This window comes from Diprion similis, chromosome 8 (assembly GCF_021155765.1).
Source record: "Diprion similis isolate iyDipSimi1 chromosome 8, iyDipSimi1.1, whole genome shotgun sequence".
Taxonomy (NCBI): domain Eukaryota; kingdom Metazoa; phylum Arthropoda; class Insecta; order Hymenoptera; family Diprionidae; genus Diprion; species Diprion similis.
The window spans coordinates 4258237-4282329 of record NC_060112.1 but is presented as its reverse complement, the minus strand read 5'-3'; the positions used below and the strand labels follow the sequence as shown (position 1 = coordinate 4282329).

The following is a 24093-nucleotide window of genomic DNA, read 5'->3' as shown; positions in this document are numbered from 1 at the left end:
TGCGAATGGTTTTGAAGGAAGTTGGTTTAATACTGATGCAGCTTGGTAATTACACGCGTGTGCAAAGGTGACGTGACGTGATTATGAAGGAGAAATAGATTTCAAGGTGAAATTCTCCGTGCAACAAGTGTGGCGTCGAGATTATATGAATGCAGTGCAGCAATTGCAAATAAATTCCACAGTATTGTGAAAAGGAAACGCCAAGGAAGGAAAAAAGAATATAAGAATCAGTGGTGAACAGAAACAGGAAAATAAATAGAATATACATTAACATAACCTGCGTTAATAATTAGCCGCGTTGCATGATGGTTTGGATATTTTGAGGAACACTAAGTGACAACTGGTTCCAGCCCTTGAATAGCAAACGAACAGGCGTGTTGAGGAAGGGGAAAAAGGAAAGTGGAAATTGAGTGTGACCGAAGAATGAAGGAAGAGTTCGATATCGAGTAACGTCAAAGAAAAGGGAGCAACAGAAGACCAGGACGAGGAGCTGAGCGATAATTCATTCACATCCCGGTTAATGGTATAGCCTCGAGAAATTACAAGCCCAATTACACCGTCACGACAGACGAAGAAGCGATTTCAAGGCAATCGCGTGCCACATGTGTCGAAAGAAAAACACAAGATTCTCCGATAAGGCGTTGAAAAGATCGGAAAAAGTGCGATCGCGGTGACGATATCGGCTTCGGTTAGGTCCAAGGTAGAAATTGGACGGAAAAACAGCACCAGCAGCAGGAACGAGACGGGGTCATGAACAGCAACTTGAACAACAGTAACGAACACAGCTACTTTTGCCTCGTGGCGATTTACGCGATACACGTGGTCGTGCTCCACCTGTATTCGCCCACCGATCTGCCCATGGACAAACACAGCCCTCCGGCTCGGCTCCAACCCATGGCAAGGTGGAGGGCGCGAACCACCCTCGGCGAGAGTCGGCGGAACTTCACTGGATCCGTTATCCACGAATCGGAACTTCCGCTCGCCGATCATAATTCGGATGCTAACGAGACTTTTCAGGGTCGAATTCCAACCCATCGGGTCATCGACGGGGTTCGGGCCACCGTTGGACAATTTCCACATCAGGTAAGATAATGGACGAGTAATTCAGCCTCGTAAACCGAGAAATAATTTCATTACGAGTATGGGAGTAAACGCTTCTCGAGTCAGGCATACACTGTAAAAAAACCTGTAAAATCGCTTAAGGTCACGAGGTCATGTAGTTACTTGAAGGCTTGGAAGTCACTCGAAATAGTAGAGTTAGGTGTACACTTTAAAAGACATTCTGTAAAGTCAGTTGAAGTCACCTAAAGTAATGAAGTCATGTGGTCACTTGAAGGCATGCGAAGTCACGTGAAGTCACTAATTGAAGTCACCCGCAGTCTTGAGGTCAGGTGTTGTACACCTAACTTCAGGAATGGTTTACTCCTGGATTACGAGATAGTCAGACGTTGGGTATTTGTGGAAATCCATTATCCGTGCAATACGTTTTTTCTTATGCCTAATTTAGTCGATTTGTGAAAGAAAACTTCAATCCAAGTACGCCAAAAGAGGTTACCAAAGAAGAAGTTGACATTTATTGATCGGAAAAATCAATTTAACTATATGGCAAATTAACAGGAATTAATTAAGAAAAAATGGTGAAAGCATTCTCGAAATAAATTATAAACACGAAAAAACCGTCTGAGAATGATTGTGAATAAGAATAAAATAACGTTTCTAATATTTAATAAAAATTAATCTTATTATATATAATTTTAACCTGCAATTTTCTTTTCTAAATTCCCATCAAAGCGGTCTGAATATTCTTCCAGTATAAAAGTCAATTCAATCAATTTCAGTTTCACTTTCCAAACTGTGACCTTAACTTTTTATTGCTTGATTACTTCTTTCACTGAACCGTTACGTTCTTAATATCGTTACAAATACGTGCGTAAATATCGATCAATGAAATTGCAAGAAAATGTGATAAAAATAATAACTCAGTATATAGGTGATTATAAGTATCCATACCCTGTATCACAATTATTCGGTAACTACAGCCTTGAGTTACCTGTCAAGCTTAACTGTGTGTTCGTCCAGTTGAATAAAACCTTGGCATTGCTTTAGCGTTGAACCAAATTCTAATTATGATAGCAATACAGTGAGAAAAAGGTTTGATACATATACGAAAAAAATTAATCGAACATCCCTAGCGGGTACAGTTACTCACGACATTTAATTTCAATATCGAACCCGGAATAGAATTATTGTTTAAACTACACTTAAAATTGCTCATCGGTTTCATTGTGGTGCGAAATGAAAAAAAAAGATTTTTATCGCCTTTGGTTTCTTGCACGTTTTCTGGTCGGGTTAGGTTTACAGATCAGCTGTGTCATTCGGTAATAAGTGTTATTACGCAAACATTTATATAGTTCCGACTGGTGTGTATGACTGAGGTTTGGTCCGATTATTCCGTTGCATCTCCTCGGCACGTTGAGCAAGCACGATTGTTCGATTCAGTTATTTTTAGATACAACGGTTGCAAGGTGAATTAGTTGCATACGATGCATAGTTTTGCCGTTGTGAATGAAAACAGTCGCTTGAAACTTTTTTAACTTTCGAATGAACACTTTCGTACTTTGACTTTCTTAACTTTAACTTTCGTACTGAATTGTTGGGGAGAATTTTACGTCGAAAGGTTTTAAAACTGATAATGAGTGTGTCATTAATAATCTGAACTGAGTAGATTTTACTTAAAAAAGCACTCACATTAACTCACAGAAAAGATGACATCATTGCATTACACATACATGGTAATAAAATTGACGTATTGCGGAAATTTTTTTCTAACAAAACCTGTACAAAATTGAGAGAAATCATTTTGCAACGACTTTAATGTTACCACAAATTAATATTGTGATTGAATGATTTGCAGTAACGACCTTGGTTTTGTATTTCTTATGGCTTGTCGCTAATTGTGAAGATTTCATACGTTTATGACAGTTTTTGTTTCTGATTACACGCATTCTACGATTTTTAACATATCATTTATGAGCTAAACGTAAAAATATACTTTAAATAAACAAAAAAGTAAAGTGATATAAACGTGAATACACGCGAATCAAATTGAAATCGTAATATAAAATGATAGTGTTTTCCCTAGATTTTACTTTACTTGAATTCTATTTATTCGACTTTGCAATTTTTTATATTTTTCCCCGTTAGAGAGTAATTGGTTTAATGGCGTTTTCAACTTTTTTGCTGGAGGGGTCTTTCACATTTTTCATTCTTACCATTTGTTTCCACGATTGCTGCACTTTATACAAACTCCAGTTTACTTGTGCAGCAGCACAATCAGCGTAACTTGACGTTCGAAGCAATCGAACCGGTGCCTTCCCCTCGATAAGATTTTGGTTTCATTCAATTTTCGCACTTCTACCGCGGTTATCGCAACAACCTAAACATTTCGAATACATTGTTTTTCGTCATTGTAATTTATACAAGGTGAGTGATATCGTACTTTTGTTCGACGTTTCACAAGCCTATGAGGCATGTTATCATTGTCAGGAGATTGGGATTATTCGTGTAAGCTGCCGCAGGTCAACCGCTCGTACACAATAATCTCTCGAATGAATGATTCAATCGAGCCGTTACAATGAGAAACATTGAATTTGTTATATTTGATGGAAAATCATAGTCAAATAGGTATCTTTACAATAACGGTTTGTGTATTGTTAAAGCAACACGAAAATCTGATACAAGCAACTATGTAACTCGATTATAGTTATCAACATTAAATTTCCTAATTATTCTAACATTAAATATGTTTCTTCAGTTGACTACATTTTTCAACCAAATAAGGCAAAAATTTATTTATTACTCCGCCGATAACAAATTACTGTATACTGTATTTTGTTGGTTGCAGCAGGAAAACTAATTCTCCATTTTGCACCTTGAACTATATTTTTCGATTAATGTTTATGCTGAAAAATGATTATAGCTCAAGATTGACGTAGTAAGCACAGCTAGAAAATCCGTTCCCTTCAGCAATCTGAGGATGACGTGATATATGTGCACTAATTGCAAATGTTTGCAGAACGATATGTAAGTGAATCATCAGGTACTTCCTTCGCAAATGAGTTTCCATATAAGATAGACTTCTATTTGAGGAAATCAATAACAACTATCAGCCTTGATCTACTTTTTCATTCTTGTGTTATTTCAATCAATCAGATTTTTATGGTTCATCCATTCTGTATTCCATGAAGTTTTTTTGTGAATCTGACACAGGTCCACATTTATCTAGAATTATTTAGGCACGTTTTCAGGAACGCCAAAAACGTGGTTACGTAATTCCACGATTTATGTCCATGCGTGTCACAATATGCATGTGTGGCACGAGACATTACGCTATAGTTTACACTTGCATTTGAATGACCAAGAATTTCGTGTATGATTCAACTGTGATATAGACAAGAACGTATATTATGAAAAAAATTCTAGTCTGACGGAGAATGTTATGAGTACATTCATATTACATACAAGGCTTAAAATCGTTTGTTCGTATTAGTATTTGCGCATACGAATATACGCAATTTAATTCGTACGCCTCATTGTTAGTATCAATGAAGTGGATTAAATGGGGAGAAAAGAAAGAAGAAAGGAAGCCAAATCGGTGACTAGAAAAATAAATTTTCCATCCTATAACCGATATAAATTGTACGTGCAGGGTTGAATCGTTTATCGACGTGGTTTGTGCGCTCTGTTATCGTTCGATGATAAGCAAAGATATATATCAACCTGATAAGCGAAAGTCTAACGAACAGAATTGCGTAAGTACGGAATCTGCAGTTCGATACTACGGGGGAAATTGCGTCATGGGATATTCTAGTTAATGTTTTTCCCTCGCCTATAGATATCATTGTATGCAGTGTAAGCCGCGATCAACGCTGGCCGATATTCGAAATCGTTTCGATATAAACGTGCACTTAAAATATACTTACATTTCCATCAAATACTTTGATTTCTTTTCATGTTTCAGACGTCGGAATGTCCGAGATATTTCTAATTTTATAATATACAGCTGCTTGTCATATATTTAATCGTTATTAAACTCAGCTCAAAACTCTCTGGCCAATTTTTACAAAATTATCGTCCACAATCATGCGTGTTCTACACCTCAAAAATATTAACGAATAAATTTCAAACTTCCTTCGATGATTCTTCGAAGGCTTAACAAAAGAGTTTCAAAAAGCATAGAATATACATATGCGTGTCAAAAAATTTATCAAATACCTTTCTGGCTCAATGTATTCAAAATCTTCTTGAGTGGTTTCTCAGAGAGACTGAAATTTATCTAAGCTTCCATCAAGATTATGTTATAATCACACGAATTTTCAGTAGATTTGAAAAATGTGACAAACAAATTTGTCATTGCGATATTCTGAAGCCTTGAGAAGGTAAAAAATTACTTAAATTTGAAAGAAATCTCAGAATTACGAGGTATTTCAAAAAGTGCTGTTACTTCTGGGGGCAAATAGTTGGCACGTGAATTGGAACATTTGTAAAACAGCAACTGGGATGTTGTTTCAGTAAGTTCCTATGCCAAATCCATCCCAAGTACCTACTTGTCATTTTTTTTCAAACAAACACATTTCTGTTTAGTATTAAATTTAGCAAGAAGTTATATATATTATTCTGAATTCATTCATAGCAACATTTCTTCCAATAATTGCACTGCCACCAAAAACAGTTAGATAATTTTCCGGGTTATATTAAATCCGAATCCTCAATGATGAAAACTTAAAAAAGTCTGGTGAACCTGAAATCGCATGCTTTATTTTTCAAGCACATGACGTAGGGAGAGAAACGAGATTGCGGATGTAGTGAATATATTTTTCTCCGAGTTACTCGTTCTTTAAGACAGTCAAGACTGCAATGTGTTCACGGCGAGCGTGTGGACTAGTATAAAACCATCCTGAACTAGATTATCTAAATCCGTGCTGTATTAATAACTTGGATCCACATATATACGTGTGCATATTTCTAGGTCTCTCTCAGGCGGTCGAAAACTGGAGTCCACTTTTGCGGTGGCAGCATCATCGATGAAGAATGGATCGTCACTGCCGCCCACTGTCTGTACAGGTTGGTAATTTTTCCAGCTAATCATGCCGCTTACCAAAAGGAAGTTCATCGTTTCCACATTGATCCTCGAAGCCACTGTACCGACCATTACCTCTTATTCCAGCAACAGGAAACTCATAGCGGCTTCCACCATCAAGGTTTTCGCCGGTGACCTGTTGCTCAACGAGCCGTCTTCCACATCCCAGACGAGAACTGTCAGGAAAATTGTAGTGCACCAGGATTTCGATGTCAATACGCTCAGGAACGACATTGCGCTGCTAAAGGTACTGTCCTGGCGTTGATTCAAGCGGATACCAGCCGCAAGACCTTCTGCTTTCCATGCTGTAAGTGTAGGGCCCATATTGATAACTGATCCAGGCTTTCTTACATGCAGCTCCGGTCTAAGCTGACCCTGGACGATGAAGCTGTTGCTGCAAAGGCGCTTAGGAATGAAACCGTCGCTGATGGAACACCCTGCCAAGTTTCTGGATGGGGCGTTGCTAAATACGTAAGTAATTTGAGGTCTGGTTGGATTTTTTTATCCCCAAGGTGACCACTGTCATTTGTCGGCTTTGAAACGGTCACTCACCTTGTATCATTTTTACTAATGATCATAGTGTCATTATATTACAACGATCACAAAACCAGTGAATCAAGTATTACAAACTCGTCTGATCTGTTAGATCCTTAAAAATTGACGATAGTTGGACAGAATGACGATATGACCGTATGCCAAAACATCTGATCTCTCGGTCTACATGACATATTCCCATATTTTAGAAGCTGATCTAATTCATATTACCAGTATCTTCACTCATTGGGATGTAAGTCACTGTACTATATGTCGTATGAATGGAGGAACTAATTGTGACGAATGTTTCAGTGATTGTGTTGAAATCTAAGGAACTTAACCGGTAAATTTTTCATTAAAATTTTCTTCGTTCATACGATGAGGATTTTTATTTAAAGACTTAAACGACCCAGCGGTTGACATCATTCCAGTTCAGCTTCGCAAGTTGGAACCTCATTGAACTGACTTACTATTGTGCGCGTTGTCAACGCGTCATTAAATGACTATGAGGTGTTTATAGCGATCAGTGATCATGAGCTAAGAAGTTTAGGAGATAAATCTTTTCTCTTACACCCAGCTTCGTCCAGAATTTGTTGTAATATATGTATATTCAGTATTTAATTTAGACAAGTAGATGCTTTCGTAACAAAAAAAAAACGTTTCGAATTGTTTGTTGCTGGGTAACTACTCTGTACGGTCGCGTGACTTCTTGCTGCGCGTACGTAGAATGTATGATAGTCGTCAAATTGATCTGACCCTTGAAACTAGAACGAGTTGTCACTCTGGGCGTTTCAATATAGTCATATATTTTTGTCACCGAACAATAGCTGATGTCACTCACCGTGTGCAACAAATGACGACTGCAGAGAGTGCAATAGGATCGAGAAATAAAGTGACTAACAATGAATTTATCACTTTTCATCTCATGTTGCAGAAAAATGCCGCACTCAGTAACGAGCTACTCTACGTAGACATACCCGTCGTCGATAGAACACTGTGCAGAGAACTGATGGTCAACTTTTCCGACATTCCTCAAGTGATGATCTGCGCCGGATACATCGAAGGCGGGTTTGACAGCTGTCAGGTAATTCGACGAATCATTATAGATCCATGCGATCTAGTCCCAATTGATGCAATCACTTGGAATTCGTCAAGACTTTATTGATTTACCATTTATTCTGGCAAAGTTTCTTCCTTTTTAATCATCCTTTATGATGATTCAGATTCTTAGCCGTATCGAGACAATGTTAAATCATCAGTTTATTGTTTCGTAAAAATTTTATCACAGAAGAAACGTTCAAATTGATCTTCGGATGTTCAAAATCTCTCATATGCAAGTACTTTTGCACTCTATTGTCCCTTAGTAGATTAACGCACTGAGAGAAGTTGATGCAATTTCATTCGATCTCTGTGCGATTGTAATCAAAACAGGTTTGCAACTTGCCAAGGGGCAACTTGACATTAGCCCCTTGGTAAATTATAAGTAAAATTCAAGAGATACAAAATATTCCAGGGTGACTCGGGTGGCGGAATGATATGCGACGACATGTTGACGGGGGTCGTGTCATGGGGAAAGGAGTGTGGACTCGCCAATTTCCCGGGAATCTACACGAACGTCTACGTCTTCAGCGACTGGATCGTTGAGACCATAGTGACCAGCACCTCCTCTCCAACCTCGGCTAACAATAAGGGCTGGAGTCCAGCAGCTTGGGGTGTCTTTCTCGGGTGCCTGGTGTTCCTCTTTACCTACACGGACCGTGAGAGAGTCGAGAGTGAACCGCCGTCCTAGGAACGGATAGGACAACGGGCGATCCATGGAACAGTCACGGCAAGAACGTTGATTTACTTGTCCGACGAGAGCCGTTCACAACTTGACTTGAATGTACAATTTACTTTATGTAAGATGATATACTTGTAAGGCATCGTTCAAGAATCTGCAAGTACAATCAGCCTGCATTACCGACAGCGCAAAGAACGTTCAATTGTCTATAAATAGCTGCCAACGGTTTTGGGCAGTCAATCGTTCGAGCACATTTTGGGATCAATGAAATTGACCGTATGCCATACAGTCTGCGGATATTCCAACCGCGCAACGTGCACTTAACCAAATTTACTTGTATATACCTAAGCCAAAAGATTCGAATTTATGCTATAGAAAGAGCACGAGAGTGAAGATTTCGAAAATTCCTCCTTGTACGAACAGCCCTCCTTTCATTGACCTCTTTCAACCACAAACGTGTCTTTCATTATGTCAATATTTGGGATCCGATGTAGAATGGAAGTGAACTCGTGTTGAGTTAGGTTAGGTCAGGGTTTCATGTTATTTACGCCGAAACGAAGGGGCGTAAGCCTCGTGCAAGCTAGTAAGCCTTTATTTCGTCATTTCGCATCGAGTCGGCGCGTAAAACGCAACAAGCGTCAAGCTTTATTTTTAAATACGAACATCCAGAATTTCGTATACCCTACCAGCAGATCGCGTTCTCCAATATACATTGGTTCCCATCATACTGCTCTAGTCTCTTATGTAATACGATAACGAATGATCACACGGTGAAAAAATAATCGTAGTGTTTTTTTACCCGTAAAGCACAATCCGATCTCATCATTACGGATATGTAATAGCATTGCCAATTCAATATACTTATTGTTAGTGTGATAATCATGCGCGTTTGATCGAAAAACGAGGAAACGTAAAGAAACATAACTTACTAGCTACAATTTGTTAAAACACATTTATATGCATACGCATATGTATGTTGTTGTTGTTGATGTTGTTGTTGTTGTTATTATTAATATTATCATTGTTATATTATCATCATTTTTCATTTATAATATGTGAAATGTTTTATTTTTATACAGATCAAAATTAAAATACTGTACAAAAGTTAATTGTAAACACGTTTATTGTAAATATATTGCACAAAAACACATATACACAATAATTATTCATTTATTAAGAATATTTTACTATACATATTAGGTATCATTGTACGGAAACAAACAATTATATTATAATATGTTATTTGTACTTGATTCAGCTTTAAAGTTATCGTATTTTTTCATTTTGCTTCGTTTCCTTTTGTTACTCGCGGAAAGAATCATAATTTTATTTGGAGACAGGTTTTGTCGGCAGTATATTATCCCTTTATTTAATGTATTTTTATCGCCGATACATAAAATCTTATTTAAGGCGCCGCTGACCTGACTTGAAAATATCAAATCGTGACGTCATAAATGCGTGCAGCGCCTCTGAACGTTGAACGGTGAACTAAGGCCGCTGATTTCATTGGCTTGTTCTGTTAGATCCAACCAATGATGTCAATTACAGATCGAGACATACTTCTTGTGGACCATGAACGTGCTGCTGTCACATGAAAAACGCCGTTACGAATCGTGCCATATTTACAATAAAATAACTGACAGTATAAGTTTTCCCGAATAAAGTGAGTGCTTTTGTACGTGGCTAACTGTCTGGCGAGAGTGAAAGAAATTGTGAAACAGTGCAATCAGTGAATATTCAACATGCGGTAGCTCCGATCGGCCATGTTTGCTTTGGCGTGATTTTATTCACTTCATTATTCTTTATTATAAACATTATCAGCGATTTGCATGACCAGTGACTGAGTTAGCCACGTACACTTTTATTCAAGCTTCAATTTAAAAATTTCCCGAGTAAGATTCGTGCTTCCGTTCTCGCAGGATTCGTAATGGCGTTTTCCCCGCTTCTGACGTCACGAAATATATATATGACATGCCAGATCAGCGGGGCCTTAAAAGGAGGGAAAAAAAGTATAGTTGGACAAAAATGTCGAGCCAGTACGGCTTGATTTCATAAAGTATAATTAGTATTATCCGATGTAGGTGACGTTATTAACTAATTTTTCTTCTGTGTCACAAAACTAAAATTATTCTCAGTATTCTCAGTATTCTCACAAGTCTCAGGTTGCAATCAGAATGTCAAACCCATCGTAATGCGATGACAAATCGACGAAGGTCGTATGCATATTTTATACTTTTATGAATCGCGTGTGCAGACTGAAAATAAACGATATCGACGCCTGTGCACTAAGCAAAATTATCATTGGGTTTATCAATGTGTGAGTGATGGATCAGCCGGAGTCACGTTAACAGGATAATTGTCAATCCTTACGCGTGATTTTTATGCATTAGGGTGGTCCTTGTTTCGGGTGTTGACGAATCTTTGCTGCCCCACCCCCCAAATCAACTTCAAATAATTCGAAAACAATTGCCTAATTTTTTCAGATTTCTACCTCAACTCTAGGATAGTTCGCTTTGTGATCGAAATTTATTATGTAAATAACATAGGAAAAAATTGTTTCTTTGGTATATATTTTCTTGCAAGAGTAATAATATTTTAAAAAATCTGTAACTGCGAGTTTTTACTGGGCATTAGTGCTACTATCTGTAAAAAAATTTACATCATGATACTAGCAAATTTAGACGAATTGCATTTCCTTTAAATAAAAAGAAGTTCAGATTTCGATGGAGTGCAATTCGTCGAGATTGCGTGGTACGATTATGTGAATTTTTTACCAAACAGTAGCACTAATGCCAACTAAAACCTCACAGTCAAAAATTTTTTCAACATCATTACTTTTACAATAAAATATATACTGAGAAATAGAGTTTTTCTCATGTTGTTTCCACAAGAAACTTCCACCACAAAACGGAATACCTTAGAGTTGAGGTAAAGATCTGAAAAAAATAGGTAATTGTTTTTTAATTATTTGAAGTTGATTTGGGGGATGGGGTGGCAAAAATTTGTCAACACTTTTGCTGGAAACCCTGTTTAAATCGTTTATTGGAGAATTTAATTGAATCTACGTTATAACTGTTTTTCATAATAATATTTTATTGATCATAAGTACAGAAAGTCAATTATTGAAATATATGTATACATTAAATGCTATGAATACAACAGTAACTCAATTTCGTCTTCAGTGTATGGTGCGTTCCGAGCCAACTCGAGTGGCGACTAACCTTGATCCACTCGGATTTGATTCTTTTTTTAAACCATTCTGCTAATTCGAAAACACGTACACTTTTCTCAACACTTTCAGTTTTTAGACCGAAGAGAAAAAAATACCTTCTTGGTACATAACGACTACAATATATAGAGGCTTTTCGAAGTGAAATTATTTTTTTCACTATACGTTAAGCCAATTTTCAGTTTAATTCAGAGAGCCCCAGGAATTTTCAAAATCTGAAGTGTTCGAAAGCTTGTACCGATAAAAGTGTTTAGCAAAATGATTAATTTCATCATTCAAAATATTGAAAAAAAAAACATTATTTACTAACTATTTATTTGTATAAAAAAATCGTAGTTTCCAAGAGTATCTACTAATTTTATTGCATCTTGAGGATTTTTTTTCATTCTTAATTACTAGGAATTATGAATAGTAATAACAATTTGAGAAGAAAAAACTAAAAGGAAATGCGAGCGCCTTCAGAGTTGGAATAATGACAAAAATAAATTAAAAAATCGGGGATCAGACCCAAGATGGTCAGGGTTGGAACGTCGACGAGTTGGCTCGAAAGTACTACACGATCTACACGTGGGCACACCTACCTATTTGTATTTATATACTTGGGCAATTCATACGTTATAGGCGTGACGCAATTCTGCGGCAGCCGAAGGCGAGTTATGTTCCTCGACGAAGTCGAACATCTTGAGGAGAACTGTAAAATTGATGAAACATAAAATCTCCATAGTTCAGAAAAAAAATATGTCGCAAATAACTTCCGATACATCTACAGGGTTATCTAATCAATTAGTCAACCGCTATAACGGTAAAATATTGCAGTCGTGCAACGAAAACTTTGATATAGATATAGAATTTTATCAGGTAATTGGGAAATCGTAGTACCCGGAAAATCACCGGCTATTCGTAGGTATTTTGCCCTGGAGGAACAAAAAAATTAAAAAATTCTAATCTCAGTCCGGAGTTTATTATTTCCCAAGAAGATTTACAATCTAATCAAACAAGTATAGTATCAGACTAAACACAAGAATGATAAAAGAAAAAAGAAATCGCATACAAGGTATAGTTGCTTTAGTTTGACTTGACCGATAAAGTTTAATGGGTTTAAAATAAAATTTCAAGTCGATAAATTTTGAGTACAACGCCCAATTGTTCAGGTAAGTTGGTTAACCAAAAAACGTACGTGATGGTATTGTTGCATTTAGAAAATTCGTTCGTCAAGACAATCGACCTCCATTATCCACATTGAGAAAAAAATAGCTAAGACGTGAATCTAATCTTTGAAAATTTGGTCAACAAGTGAGCGTTCCTGATTTGAATCTACGGTATTATATTTTCCGCGCGCTGATGATAGATTATTTTTATAAAGTGTGTCCTTAATCATTGTACCTTTTTTTCTTTCCGCTTTTTTACTGAACTGTACACCCGATGCTGTATCCTTAATTTAATCAATTTATTTATACATATTTTTTCATTTTCTGTCAGGGTACCTTTTTTGTCGACCGAGTCCATGAAGGATTGTACAATGGAAAACCGGCTCAGCTTAGTTAAGGCGTTTAGATACCGGCAAACCAAGAGAACGTCCTTACGATCCTTGCAGAAATGTCTCTCAAGGCATCGCAACAAAATGGTGAACATACCTCCGTCTAGTTTATTTCCGATGACTGGGGAAAACGGTAGGAGAATGCTGATTGGTTGTTGAAAAATCAATGATAATTCGAATTACAAACTATTTTTGACTCACCGGCATTAAAGTCCTCCGGCGCTAAGGATCGCAAAAGTTTCGCGTGGAGCGACAAGTCAACATCGGTTTTCAGCGATTGCCATACACGGAGAAATTCGTACGGCGATTCGATCGAGTCGAGGTCCTGGAATTGATAACAATATTCGGTTGAAGAACTATTCAAGAAAAAAACCTCGGTTGCGGAAACTGAGGAAATTCGTGTATCGTTTTATGCAATGGGTAAAAGCTTGGTTGTCAACAGTTCACTGAAATCACATCATTCTACCAAATTTTGATAGCTGAATGCATAAAATTTTTCCAATTTTTACGAATTATGATTCATATTATTCGATAATTCTGATTCCGCGGGAAACTGGAAAAACAGTGTTATATGACAATTTGACAAATACTTAATGTACGACTATGTCATGATAAAATTAATTAAAAGCATTAATTTTTGGTTAGCCAACTTAAAAATTAATTTGAAAAATCAAGTTCCTATAAAACTAATTATAACAATGCGATCTCTAACCAACCTTCATCGCAACTTTCTGCTCCTTGGAAATGGGTTTCTCGTATTTACTAGCAACCTCGACTTTCTTGTGAGTCATGGTGTCAGGGGACAGAATTTTTACCCTCGGTTTTTGGATTTCCTGTAGTTTTTTATCTGTGAGCTTATCTCTGTTCTTCTGCGTTTGTAACTTCTTCACTTTTTCATCCCCATCTTTCGTCACTGTTTTTTCACCGTTTTCCTTACTTTCCTTACTTTCCTTCTTAGTCAGCTTAGAGATCGCTGGTGGCCGGCTGTACGTCGATTCGTACTCGTTATGACCGGACACTTCCTCGATCATCAACTTCGACGATTCTGCATCTGCACAGCCCGTTTTTACCCCGGAAAAATCAACCTTCCGATTTTCCCAAACGGATCTAGCGGCCATTGGCCGCGAAGCCGGCGTTCTGCGAGGCGGCGGCAAACAATAGCTGCTTTTGTAGTGCGGGGGCGGTTTTGGACTCTGCGAAAAACCCGGTGCTCTGTCGCAGAAACAAATCTCAGACTGTACGGCGTTCGAACTCGGATAGGAATCCTTTTTTTCTTGGGCTAAATCGTCAGCGTCTTTTACCGTCGATCGCTCCTTAATGACGTTATTCAATTCGTCTGTTTTAACTGCTTCCGTCTCAGAAATGACTGCCGGAATAATTTCTTCTTCGATTTTCATTCTATCGCAGATTCAGAATTGAATAAAATTTGATACAGGATTTACTTGTGGAATGAGAATATGATATATCCAAGAATTTAATTTTTTGTTTGAACAGTTTTCGATAAGTAATTTACCGTTGAAACTCCGCTGTCCCTTTTTGATTTTATTTTGCATGCAACTAACGCTACTAGGTCACTGGAGGTGAATTTCACTCCAAACATTTCTCAAACTCCTCGTAGCGTCTCTCAGTCGTGGAAACGGGCCTCTTGGCCCCATTCTTCATACGAAATGAAGGCCTTTTTTCACATTTTTGGCACTTTCTTTGACTTTGGCAACACTTTACGATGTTAAAACAGTCAATTTTGATTATGAAAACTGAGAGAGCTCTTTCTGCAATCCTTAAGCAAAACCTAGATATATTTTTGGGAATTTTTAGAACTCCTTTTCGAAGCAAAATATCACGTTTGGGATGAATTCCACCCCGTCTGACCGTTATGCAATTTTAACAAGATGTGACCTGTTAGGGTTAAATTTATTTTATATGCATTTCAAGTCCCACGTGGGATAGTAGTGAGTATTTTCAAACTAGAAATATCTACCAAGTCGCAACTATTCAAATAAATATGCATTTTGGATTTGCTTTTTTTTTACTTAGTATTACCTTACTTTCTTGGAATCGGATGGTTTCCTCAATCTGTTAACAGCTGCTATGGCTAGTTTGTTGTTTGGTTCGAGTTGTAAGATCGTCTGATAATCCATGAGCGCCTGATTTTTTATGTGAGACAAAATTGCTGTGTGAGAGAATTGCACTTTTCCTATTGTTCATTGTTTTCTTCTACATATCAGTCATGAATTAATTAACTGTACGTAATAGCCTGATTGTGCTCACCTGTGAATTTTTTTCCAGATGTTCCAGAGCCAGTGCTCGCCTCATCAAAGCCGTTACGTTGTGGTACTCCATGCTCGACACGATGTTGCAATCGTTAACAGCCTCCTGATATCGACCCAGCTTGATATCTGCACAAAAGAAGGTCTACAAGTGTAAAATTTGATTTAAAAGTTTATCATACAAATTTCGTTGGCGAAATTCCCTAAGTCGTCACACATTTTATGGTTTTTATCCCACTCGAAATGTACCCTCCAAATCGTCCGAATTATTATATTTTTTCAAGTTTTATCAATTTTTTATTAATTTTTATTGCTTAAAAATTTCTTGGATCGAGTCAATCGTTCAAAAATATTTTTATTCAAATTCTCAATTCTTGAAGGAACAATCATTCTTGTTATTGAAAAAATCGCCTACTTGTTATTGCCCGGTTGTTGTACGCGTTCACACTCGGGTTGATGGTGATGCTAGAATTGTAACGTATCAAAGCCTCCTCGTAATCGCCAACCCTGTATGCCTCGTTTCCCATATTCTTCTCGTGCTCAGCCAGCACGCCCAGTTCCGTCGCCGTCAACGATACTGGAAAATAAATAGGTTCTATGCTAATTAGTTTCCAAATGAACATGACTGAAGCAACATGGCGTTGCACTTGGTTAACAGCTGCCCGTTTTGGCTGGCCGTGTATTTTGTAAGAACATTAATGCACAAAATGGTTCGCGCAAGCTGTCAGACTTCCAATTTGTCACGGTCAGTAAATATAGAATAATTTCTGCGATAAAAAATGACTTTCATAACTAAATACGACCCGGTTTGAATACCGCTCTTCCTGGGATAAAATGGCGTTAATAAGCTGGTTCTCGATAATTCTACGACACTTGAACTCAGTTTGAATATTGATAATATCTCACATTTATTCACTATCGATTCCTTTGAAAATTTCTTGGCCTCCTCATGTTTTTCCCTCTGTCTCTGTTGCGCGTTTTTTGCCTCTACCTGCATCCTTTCATCCTGTAAGTCGATGCGGTCAATTTCGGCATCGGCGTCGAATTTGTCCCACCCTGCGTAATCGCAAGAGGCAATCGACTTCGGTTTACCCCGTTTCGCTCCGCTCTGCGAGTTTCTCTGGAAGACACATAATCGCAAAATTTACATGGTGATATTGATACTTTTTCGCAAAGAGGGTCATCATGGTGAAAATATTCTCTGCAAATCATCACAACTTTTACAAAGCATCAAACTTATCCGATATTTTCTTTCATTTTTCAAGTCCTTATTTTTGCATAGAATTAGATACTTTACGGATTCATGCTCGGAAATTTGCAGAAAAGATTTTCGACAGGGTGTCGTACTTTCGCTGATCCCGTTTCCGGCACCTGCCGGATTTCCGGCTGTGGGAGCAGCGGTGTCGCCGTAAACGCTTTTCCCTCATCAAGGTCCTTTTCTCTGCCCTGCATCTCGCTCATCCATCTCGCCATGTCGTCGTCGATCAGTCTGCGGTCCTCGGGATCCAACATCGCCCGAGTTACGACCGGTTCTTCGACCCGAAGCACGCGGCTTTTGGGGCTGATCTTAGCCAGACATTCTTCGGCGCGGTTTATTAAGTCCGGAAATATTCCCTCCTCGCCAGATCTTCGGGGTCACGATTAACGACAGAATGATTATCTGTTTTTGGCATGTAGGCTCGGATTCAACTGTTTTGACGAAAAAAAATAATTCGCCGGACCAACAAATTTTAGTGTTACTATCCCTACAATTCGAGACAACACGAGAAATTTTTTATAAATACTAGAATTTGACAAGTTTAACTATTGAGGATCCCACTTGGCAATACTTGCAAAATTTATGCTCTATAACACTAAAATTCATTGGTCCAGCGATTGTTTTTTCTTCTCTGTCTATATTGAAATTTGTACCTCAGGATCAAAACAATTCGTTCGAGCTCCTTGACGTTTGAGCAGCCGGTTACGTACTCGTAAGATAGATGCTCTACCGGGATGTCATACTTCTGTAACAGCGATCTCTTCTCCTCGGGTTTGACCACAGTCACGAGGTCCACCTCTTCTTTTCCCATTATTTCAACACCGTCGTTTTCTGCGCTAAACTGCGCCAAGATTTCCGCGTTTACTCGATTTCTACCGCTTTTGATTACCCCGCGTTTCTATGACTACCCCGAACTTGTTTATCGCTCGTGCACGATGTTCGGACACGTTTGTTCGATAGCCAGCAGCAATTCCCGGGAAGAAATGAGTATATCTAGTTATATCCAAATTTTATCTCTATCTAGTCTCATCTATATAACTACCTGTATGGATGGATACTTGAACCTTGCCACTCAGCGCCAGCAAATAGGCAACCGAAATCGCATCTGCATCCCAACATATTTAAAATACAGTTCCGGTTGCCTATCTGCAAGCGCTGAGCGATCAGATTCATAGAACCCTTCAGATATATATATTCAATAAAGTAATTAATTCCAGTATAATTATACCAACTCCAAAGGTAATTTTTTCAGACAATTTTTAAATCTCTGAATTTTTAATAATATGACTAATAGATTCAATTAAGATCTACAAATTACACCAATCATTTCGAGTACGCGTATCATAGGACATTGTGCATATATACCTGCTTGCATTCCGATATTTCCGTCTTCCTTATTGTCGGTCGACTTTTTTTCGAGCTGTAACTTATACACAGGCCTATGTTAAAGGTCCTGTGACGCGCATACTCGAAATTACCAAAATTTGGATCCAATTAGATCTATTGACTTTTTTCTGAATTCACATATCGCAGTGATTCGGAAGAGGAATTGGATTTAACTAGGACGCTTGGAATTCGGAATAGTTTATTTCATTTAATAACGCCATATATAGCTGGTCACAAAATCTGAGTGGTGATCGGATTTAACTATAAAATAAAGTCTTTATCATGTAATATATTTTACGTTATATCGACTTCATACGACGAAATAAGAAATTAGCGAAATACCATGTTGCTCTAGTTCGCGGCCACATTTTTTAGGAAATTGTAACCAGTTAGCATATATGTAAGTAAATCTTTCAGAAAGAATGAATAGGTCAGTCGAATATCGAAGTAACCAATTTAATTCCGTTATTTTACAGTCCTTTTACTTATTTACTTGAATTTGAATACCTTATCTTGATTATAAATATATTACTATAAACACACGTCACACAAACTAGACATCCTATCTTTTAAACTTCACCGGTTAGTTCGTTTTCGCAGCGATCTTTTTGGAGCAATTGCCAACTGATCGACCGTGTTCTCAGTTTTAGAATCTGCACTCGTTGGAATGGGAACATCCAACGTGTCACTAACGTCATCAACAACGTTGGATCGTTGTTCATCAAGCACTTTCTTTCGTTTGCCTTTCTTCTCGAGTATCTTAGGAACTTTTGAAACAGTAGCATACGAAATCTGGCTTCTTTTTCTAGATGACCGTCGAACGACTTCGACCTCAGTTTTTTCCGAATTTTCTTTGTCCATCTTTGAGCTACTCAGATTTCCGCCGTCGTAGCTCGGCTCGCCGACATCCAGAATCACGTCTCGCGTTTTTGTAATATCGCTATCAAAGCTTCCTGCGAAACAGATTCTCAATAAATTTTACCAGGATACAAAAATGGGATTGAAAGTTGAAGAAGTGCGAGAATTCAAGACGTCATTTTTTTAGATCATTTAACCGTGTAAATTTTCTCCTGCCTACGCACCGTTATCAGTTTCTGGCGATACTCCCTTCTGAATTTTTGCAGAAGACCTTTGTCTCGTGGTCTCCACATCGGTTTCAGAATCCGTTTCAGATTGGCCTCCGATACCAGTCTTTGTTCTCTTCCACTGTTTGTGCGATTTTCGAATAAACTTCTTCGATCTGATCATTGCACTTCTGTGTTCATCATTGCAATTGTCGCTGAGGTTGTCCTCGGTGCTAGCATCAAAAATGTCGCTTTTCGACCCACCGCCTTCTTTGATTATCGTCGTTGGTATCAAGTTGTTCTCGTTGCGGCTCGACTGAAATACTGGTGAGCCACTGATCCAGGACGGATTTGACGAGACAATAGCACATGAATTTTCAGACGCTGAATGTCTCTTCCAGTCCGGATCTACCGGGGTTTGGAGTTTCCTTTCTGGCAACAATGAGCTTTCGACTTTAACAGGAGAATTCTGACTGTCCGACGATACTTCCAACGCTAAGAACCGCATCGGATCATCCCGTGAATAATGCTGTAACGGGTACGATATGTTCGAGTCTGAATCAGACCGAAGATATTGACTCAAATCTATGCTCGACGAGTTTGGCTCGTATTTTTCGTTGCTTTCACTAAACAGACTCTGGCTAGTAGTCGTCAACGGAGTCGATGACGTCGTCGCCATACTCTCCTCGTCTAACTGCCGACTGAATAACGACCTTCCCTTTTTCTTTTGCGACTTTTCACGTCTGTTTATAGACTGTATCAGTTTTTGATAGTCATCCTTGTTTTTATTCACTGAAATTTAGTATGCAGTTAGATGTAAAAACCAATAAGAAAATAAAAATAAAACCCAGGATCAAATTAAACGTACGATATTGCTTCTGCGCTTCTTCAATTGAGCTTGGGTCTGACTTCCGATCGATGTTCAGCAACTGCAAGGTCCAAAAAATTTCAATTAGATACTAAAAGTAGACCATCAAATAGCTGAACAAGGTTATTTCTTTTGTTGCTCAAAATTGAGATAAAAAAATAACTTGAATTGTTCTTTTACACAGAAAAATATTGGCACATAGATTATATTTCACAAAATCTTCATGCTCCATGGAAAATTGATATAATAAACTTAGATTCAAGTACAGATCCAGAAGAGTTCATCCGCTGCACACTTTTTTCAGCGTCTTCTTCTTCCTCACATTGTCTGACGATCTCGGGAAGAGATTTAGGAACAATTTTGTCTCTCTCTGCATTGTAGAGTGTGGAAAATTTCTGCAATCTCTTCTCTAGCACTTTACGCACTCCCGAAGTTGATAAACCATATTCCTTCAACAGCTTGCGGAGTTGAGTATCCTTCAGTATATTCATAACATATTTTGGCATTGGCTCTAAGGTGTTCTGACGAGATCTAGAACAACGTGCTAAATAATGAAAATCCAGAACCATGCATAAGGATATCAGTACTTGACATTGAAAACAAGAAAAAATACAATAATGGTCAGTTGACTTTCAATGAGAAAAATATTTCAATGATTTATGTTCACTTTCTGGGATCCCAGGCTAAATGGTCAGTCTTAATTAATCAACGGAGATGCTACGTACTGTCTCGGGGGAGACATGGATCCTTGCCTCTTCAAACAGTCGTCCAAATGCCTATTGATTTTTGTTGCCAATATATCTATGCTGCAGATAGGGCAAAGCACCCTCTCAGCGCTTGTTTCGGCTTTACTTTTGTCCGCACTTTTTGGTACGAAGAGAGAAGATATCTTTGGCGTATTTTCGCTCGTGCTTGTAGCGATATTTTTTTTGGGTGTCTCCATGAGCTGAGCCTCATCCCTTACTCTTATAGAAAACAACTTTTTTGGAGTTTCAACCGGCTTGTTAGTAGCAACTGGTTTCCCACAGGGTAACGAAGGTGGATGTGTTTGATTTATGTTGATCTTAACCCCATCGATACAGCTGATGAGCTTTACTTTCAGAGATGAATAGCACTCCATGAATTCATCTAATATCCTATTTGGGTGCAAATCTTTTTCGTACACATTCTCGAAACATACCGGACATTGAGTTTTGTAATGCAAGAATTTTCTTATGCATATCGAACAATCTGAAAGATGAACAGAATTGTAAAAACAGACAGTCAAAATAATAGGACAGACTAAAAAGCAAATCAGCAACAAAAATCATAGGCAAAATCAATTGCTAGAAAATATCTTACAATTGTGAGAGCATGGGGTAACAACCGAAGTCTCGATGTACTCGTAGCAAATCCTACAGTGCAGGAGCTCGTCGATCCTCTGCGAAGATTATGAAAATGTAAATTTTTCATTAGATCGAATAGCATAGGTTATTATTAACTTAGAATCGAGTCACTTTATTTATTTCAGCTTGAAGCTTGATTCAATTTTCTGAATTTTGTTTACAGATTTCTAAGACCCACCTCAGGTTGAGTTAGATGTATAGCCAAGCAGATTAGTAAGCCATAACAAAAGACGAATACATCGTACAAATTTGAAAATTGTGTATAACGTACCGTTAGTTCTATATACTCCGATGGCCAAGCAACATCCGGAGATTGTCCCATGGCAAATATGTAGATATAATGCACATGTAACAAGATATATAATTTGAGGTTATATGGAGACTGCAGTGTTTACTCTGATTTAAAAAGCGACAATAGCTTGGAGCGCGGTTTCAGTATTTACCGTTCTCCATGCGCCTGGTACGTTGCATCTGCAATACGACTGGGCTTGCCTGCGCCTGATTAGAGGCAATTTACGGTACACGACTGACATGGAAATTGCCTGCAACATGCGATGAGCGATATATGTTAACCTCAGACATAGTGGTAATGCAATTTATTCATTCACGCTAAAATGATTCATAAAGTGTGGTGCTGGCTATACCCCGTTGGGATGGGTCCCACTTGTGTAAACTTGTTCTTGTAAACGGCTTTATTTGGTTTTATCGTTTATTATTATTTCTTGTACTACACATTTTTAATTCCTCTTATACTAGGGTGTACACGTGTATACTTGTAAATAGCAATACTTGTGTAATTGTGTATACACGCACATACTCGAATCACCCAAAAACATCTCAGCTGGTACAAAAATCTTGCGCCAAGTACGTTGATGTGGAAACCAACTAATGTTAGTTTGCAACTTATAAACTATCAAAATGACACTATAAATTCAAATAACTACGAGCAGCGATGCCCGTACTTCTTGGAAGTTTTCAAACAAGAATCCGTACTGCCAAGTATGAAACTTCTTTGCAAAAATGAAAAATCAACACGAAAATTAAAGAATTAAGGTCCGAATGAAAAATTAGTAGTTAGTTGGACTAAACAAGCCTTTGCGTAAAAATACATTCAGAAATGAATCAAATTATATCGTTTCTGTTTCACGTATGTAGCAATATGTAGCATGTCTTAATGAGCTTTACTTATAGAATGTTTTTGTACAATTGAAGGTATGTACGAGTACCTGTTCGTATGTTCTGATTATTTCATCAACTGTTGATTCGACGATGTTCTACGTTTTTTTTTTTTTTGCTTTTTCAAGATCCAATTGGTCATCGAAAGGCTCTGCGGATCAATTATGCCTTGCAAGAACTCGACAACCATGATAGTGATTACGGAATTGAATTAAATTGCAATACTTAACATCAGAGTACTATGTAGAGATACTACGTCCGAAAAAATATTTGTTATTGAAATGTCTGCAGAGTCAGAATAAACATGTGAATGACTATGAATTCAGATACTCATCAGTTTCCGGTCCCTTCCGCATGCGTACCTAAATTTCCGAAAAATTCTGAATTAGTAATGGAGTAATGAAAGCGTGGATGATATAAGCCATTACTGATCATTTTGGAGACGCCCAACCCCTACTCGCAAAAACTATCAAAGTTCCTGATCTTGAACAACCAGCTCAACATTGACCACTTAAATCTTTCTGCAAGGCGTGCGTTTGGACAATCCTTCTATTATGATTTCGATACATTTCATCGGCACGACAAATAATCAGTAGAAAATTGTTTTTGTGTTACTTTGACTACTCAGATGTTTCCGTAATACCAGAAGTAGTTTGACTCTGGAATTTGTCTGCTATTTCAACTATGACTGAGAGTAGCATGTTAGAGGGCGATCGTATGCTTGCTCAAGCAAGCAAACGTGCACGCACGCACACGCCATCAAAATGAAATTAATCGATTACTGAATCTCTGTCTTTAAGCTACCTTTTTGGCTCGAATGAGTTCCTGATAACAGAAGTCAGTTCATCGCTGAAATTTATGTAAAATAGCTGATATCAACGATGCAGAATTAGAATTGCACGCGACCAATTTCTTCGTCATAGTTACGTTGACATAGTAGGAGATTGTTTGATTCCAGCAATAATCAACATTGTCGGAATTTTCGTCAAATATCCAAAGGGGAGAGCATAACTTCTTTTTGTAGGTCTCAATTCTTTCGTCTGATGTGACCCGCGAAAACTCGAAAGAAAACATCAAAAATGGCGGAGGACCTACAGCAGAAAAATGACGACGCAAGGATCAGCAGTAGAAGAGTGAAGAGATTGCGTCTTTCGTTTTTTGGCTGCAACTTTTGATCCGTAGCCCGCAGCGCAATCGGACTGCGGTCAATCGATTTCTGTCGCAATATGACGTCAAAATAGTGCCCTGAAGAATTAATTGCAGCACTTTTCAAAGTCGTTAGAATTTTCGCCAAAAATCCGAAGGGGTTAGCCTTACTTTTTTTTGCGATTTTTGGAGCCGAAAACTTCTGGTCGCCGGATTGATTTGTATCACCGTTTCTTGGCTAATTGGAACCCCAGGAACTCAACAAACACGTTGAAGAAAGCGTAGGACCAACAGCAGAGAAATGACGATGAAAATCTGCAGTTT

The 24093-nt window shown here is 38.0% G+C and overlaps 3 protein-coding genes across 6 annotated transcripts; 1 reads left to right on the top strand and 2 right to left on the bottom strand.

Annotated features, from left to right (window-relative positions):
* The first annotated feature begins 410 nt into the window (after nucleotides 1-410).
* LOC124408727 (trypsin-like) lies at nucleotides 411-13290 on the top strand. Of its 2 annotated transcripts, XM_046885867.1 has the most exons (7): nucleotides 411-1083; nucleotides 6029-6123; nucleotides 6227-6386; nucleotides 6497-6610; nucleotides 7608-7757; nucleotides 8187-8468; nucleotides 13162-13290. In XM_046885867.1, the coding sequence occupies exons 1-6, from the start codon at nucleotides 751-753 to the stop codon at nucleotides 8460-8462; spliced, it is 1128 nt and encodes a 375-aa protein (XP_046741823.1). In that variant the 5' UTR covers nucleotides 411-750; the 3' UTR covers nucleotides 8463-8468; nucleotides 13162-13290. The 2 variants fall into 2 exon arrangements, with proteins under 2 accessions (XP_046741823.1, XP_046741822.1); XM_046885866.1 differs by lacking the exon at nucleotides 13162-13290 and having other exon boundaries at nucleotides 8187-8818.
* On the bottom strand, nucleotides 12116-17955 carry LOC124408726 (sperm-associated antigen 1-like). The gene is made up of 10 exons (XM_046885864.1): nucleotides 17398-17955; nucleotides 16834-17113; nucleotides 16393-16606; nucleotides 15902-16063; nucleotides 15488-15615; nucleotides 15260-15363; nucleotides 13936-14617; nucleotides 13421-13544; nucleotides 13167-13340; nucleotides 12116-12373 (listed from the first exon to the last, which is right to left on the bottom strand). Exons 1-10 carry the CDS (start codon nucleotides 17553-17555, stop codon nucleotides 12291-12293), a joined length of 2109 nt encoding a protein of 702 aa, XP_046741820.1. The 5' UTR covers nucleotides 17556-17955; the 3' UTR covers nucleotides 12116-12290.
* A 428-nt stretch (nucleotides 17956-18383) lies between these two features.
* Nucleotides 18384-21849, bottom strand: LOC124408723 (E3 ubiquitin-protein ligase RAD18-like). Of its 3 annotated transcripts, none has more exons than XM_046885862.1 (7): nucleotides 21719-21843; nucleotides 21404-21479; nucleotides 20788-21292; nucleotides 20329-20593; nucleotides 20063-20123; nucleotides 19213-19986; nucleotides 18384-19083 (listed from the first exon to the last, which is right to left on the bottom strand). In XM_046885862.1, exons 1-7 carry the CDS (start codon nucleotides 21767-21769, stop codon nucleotides 18707-18709), a joined length of 2109 nt encoding a protein of 702 aa, XP_046741818.1. In that variant the 5' UTR covers nucleotides 21770-21843; the 3' UTR covers nucleotides 18384-18706. The 3 variants fall into 3 exon arrangements, with proteins under 3 accessions (XP_046741818.1, XP_046741817.1, XP_046741819.1); XM_046885861.1 differs by having other exon boundaries at nucleotides 18385-19083; nucleotides 21404-21482; nucleotides 21719-21849; XM_046885863.1 differs by having other exon boundaries at nucleotides 18895-19057; nucleotides 19212-19986; nucleotides 21404-21482; nucleotides 21719-21849.
* Nucleotides 21850-24093: the final 2244 nt, after the last annotated feature.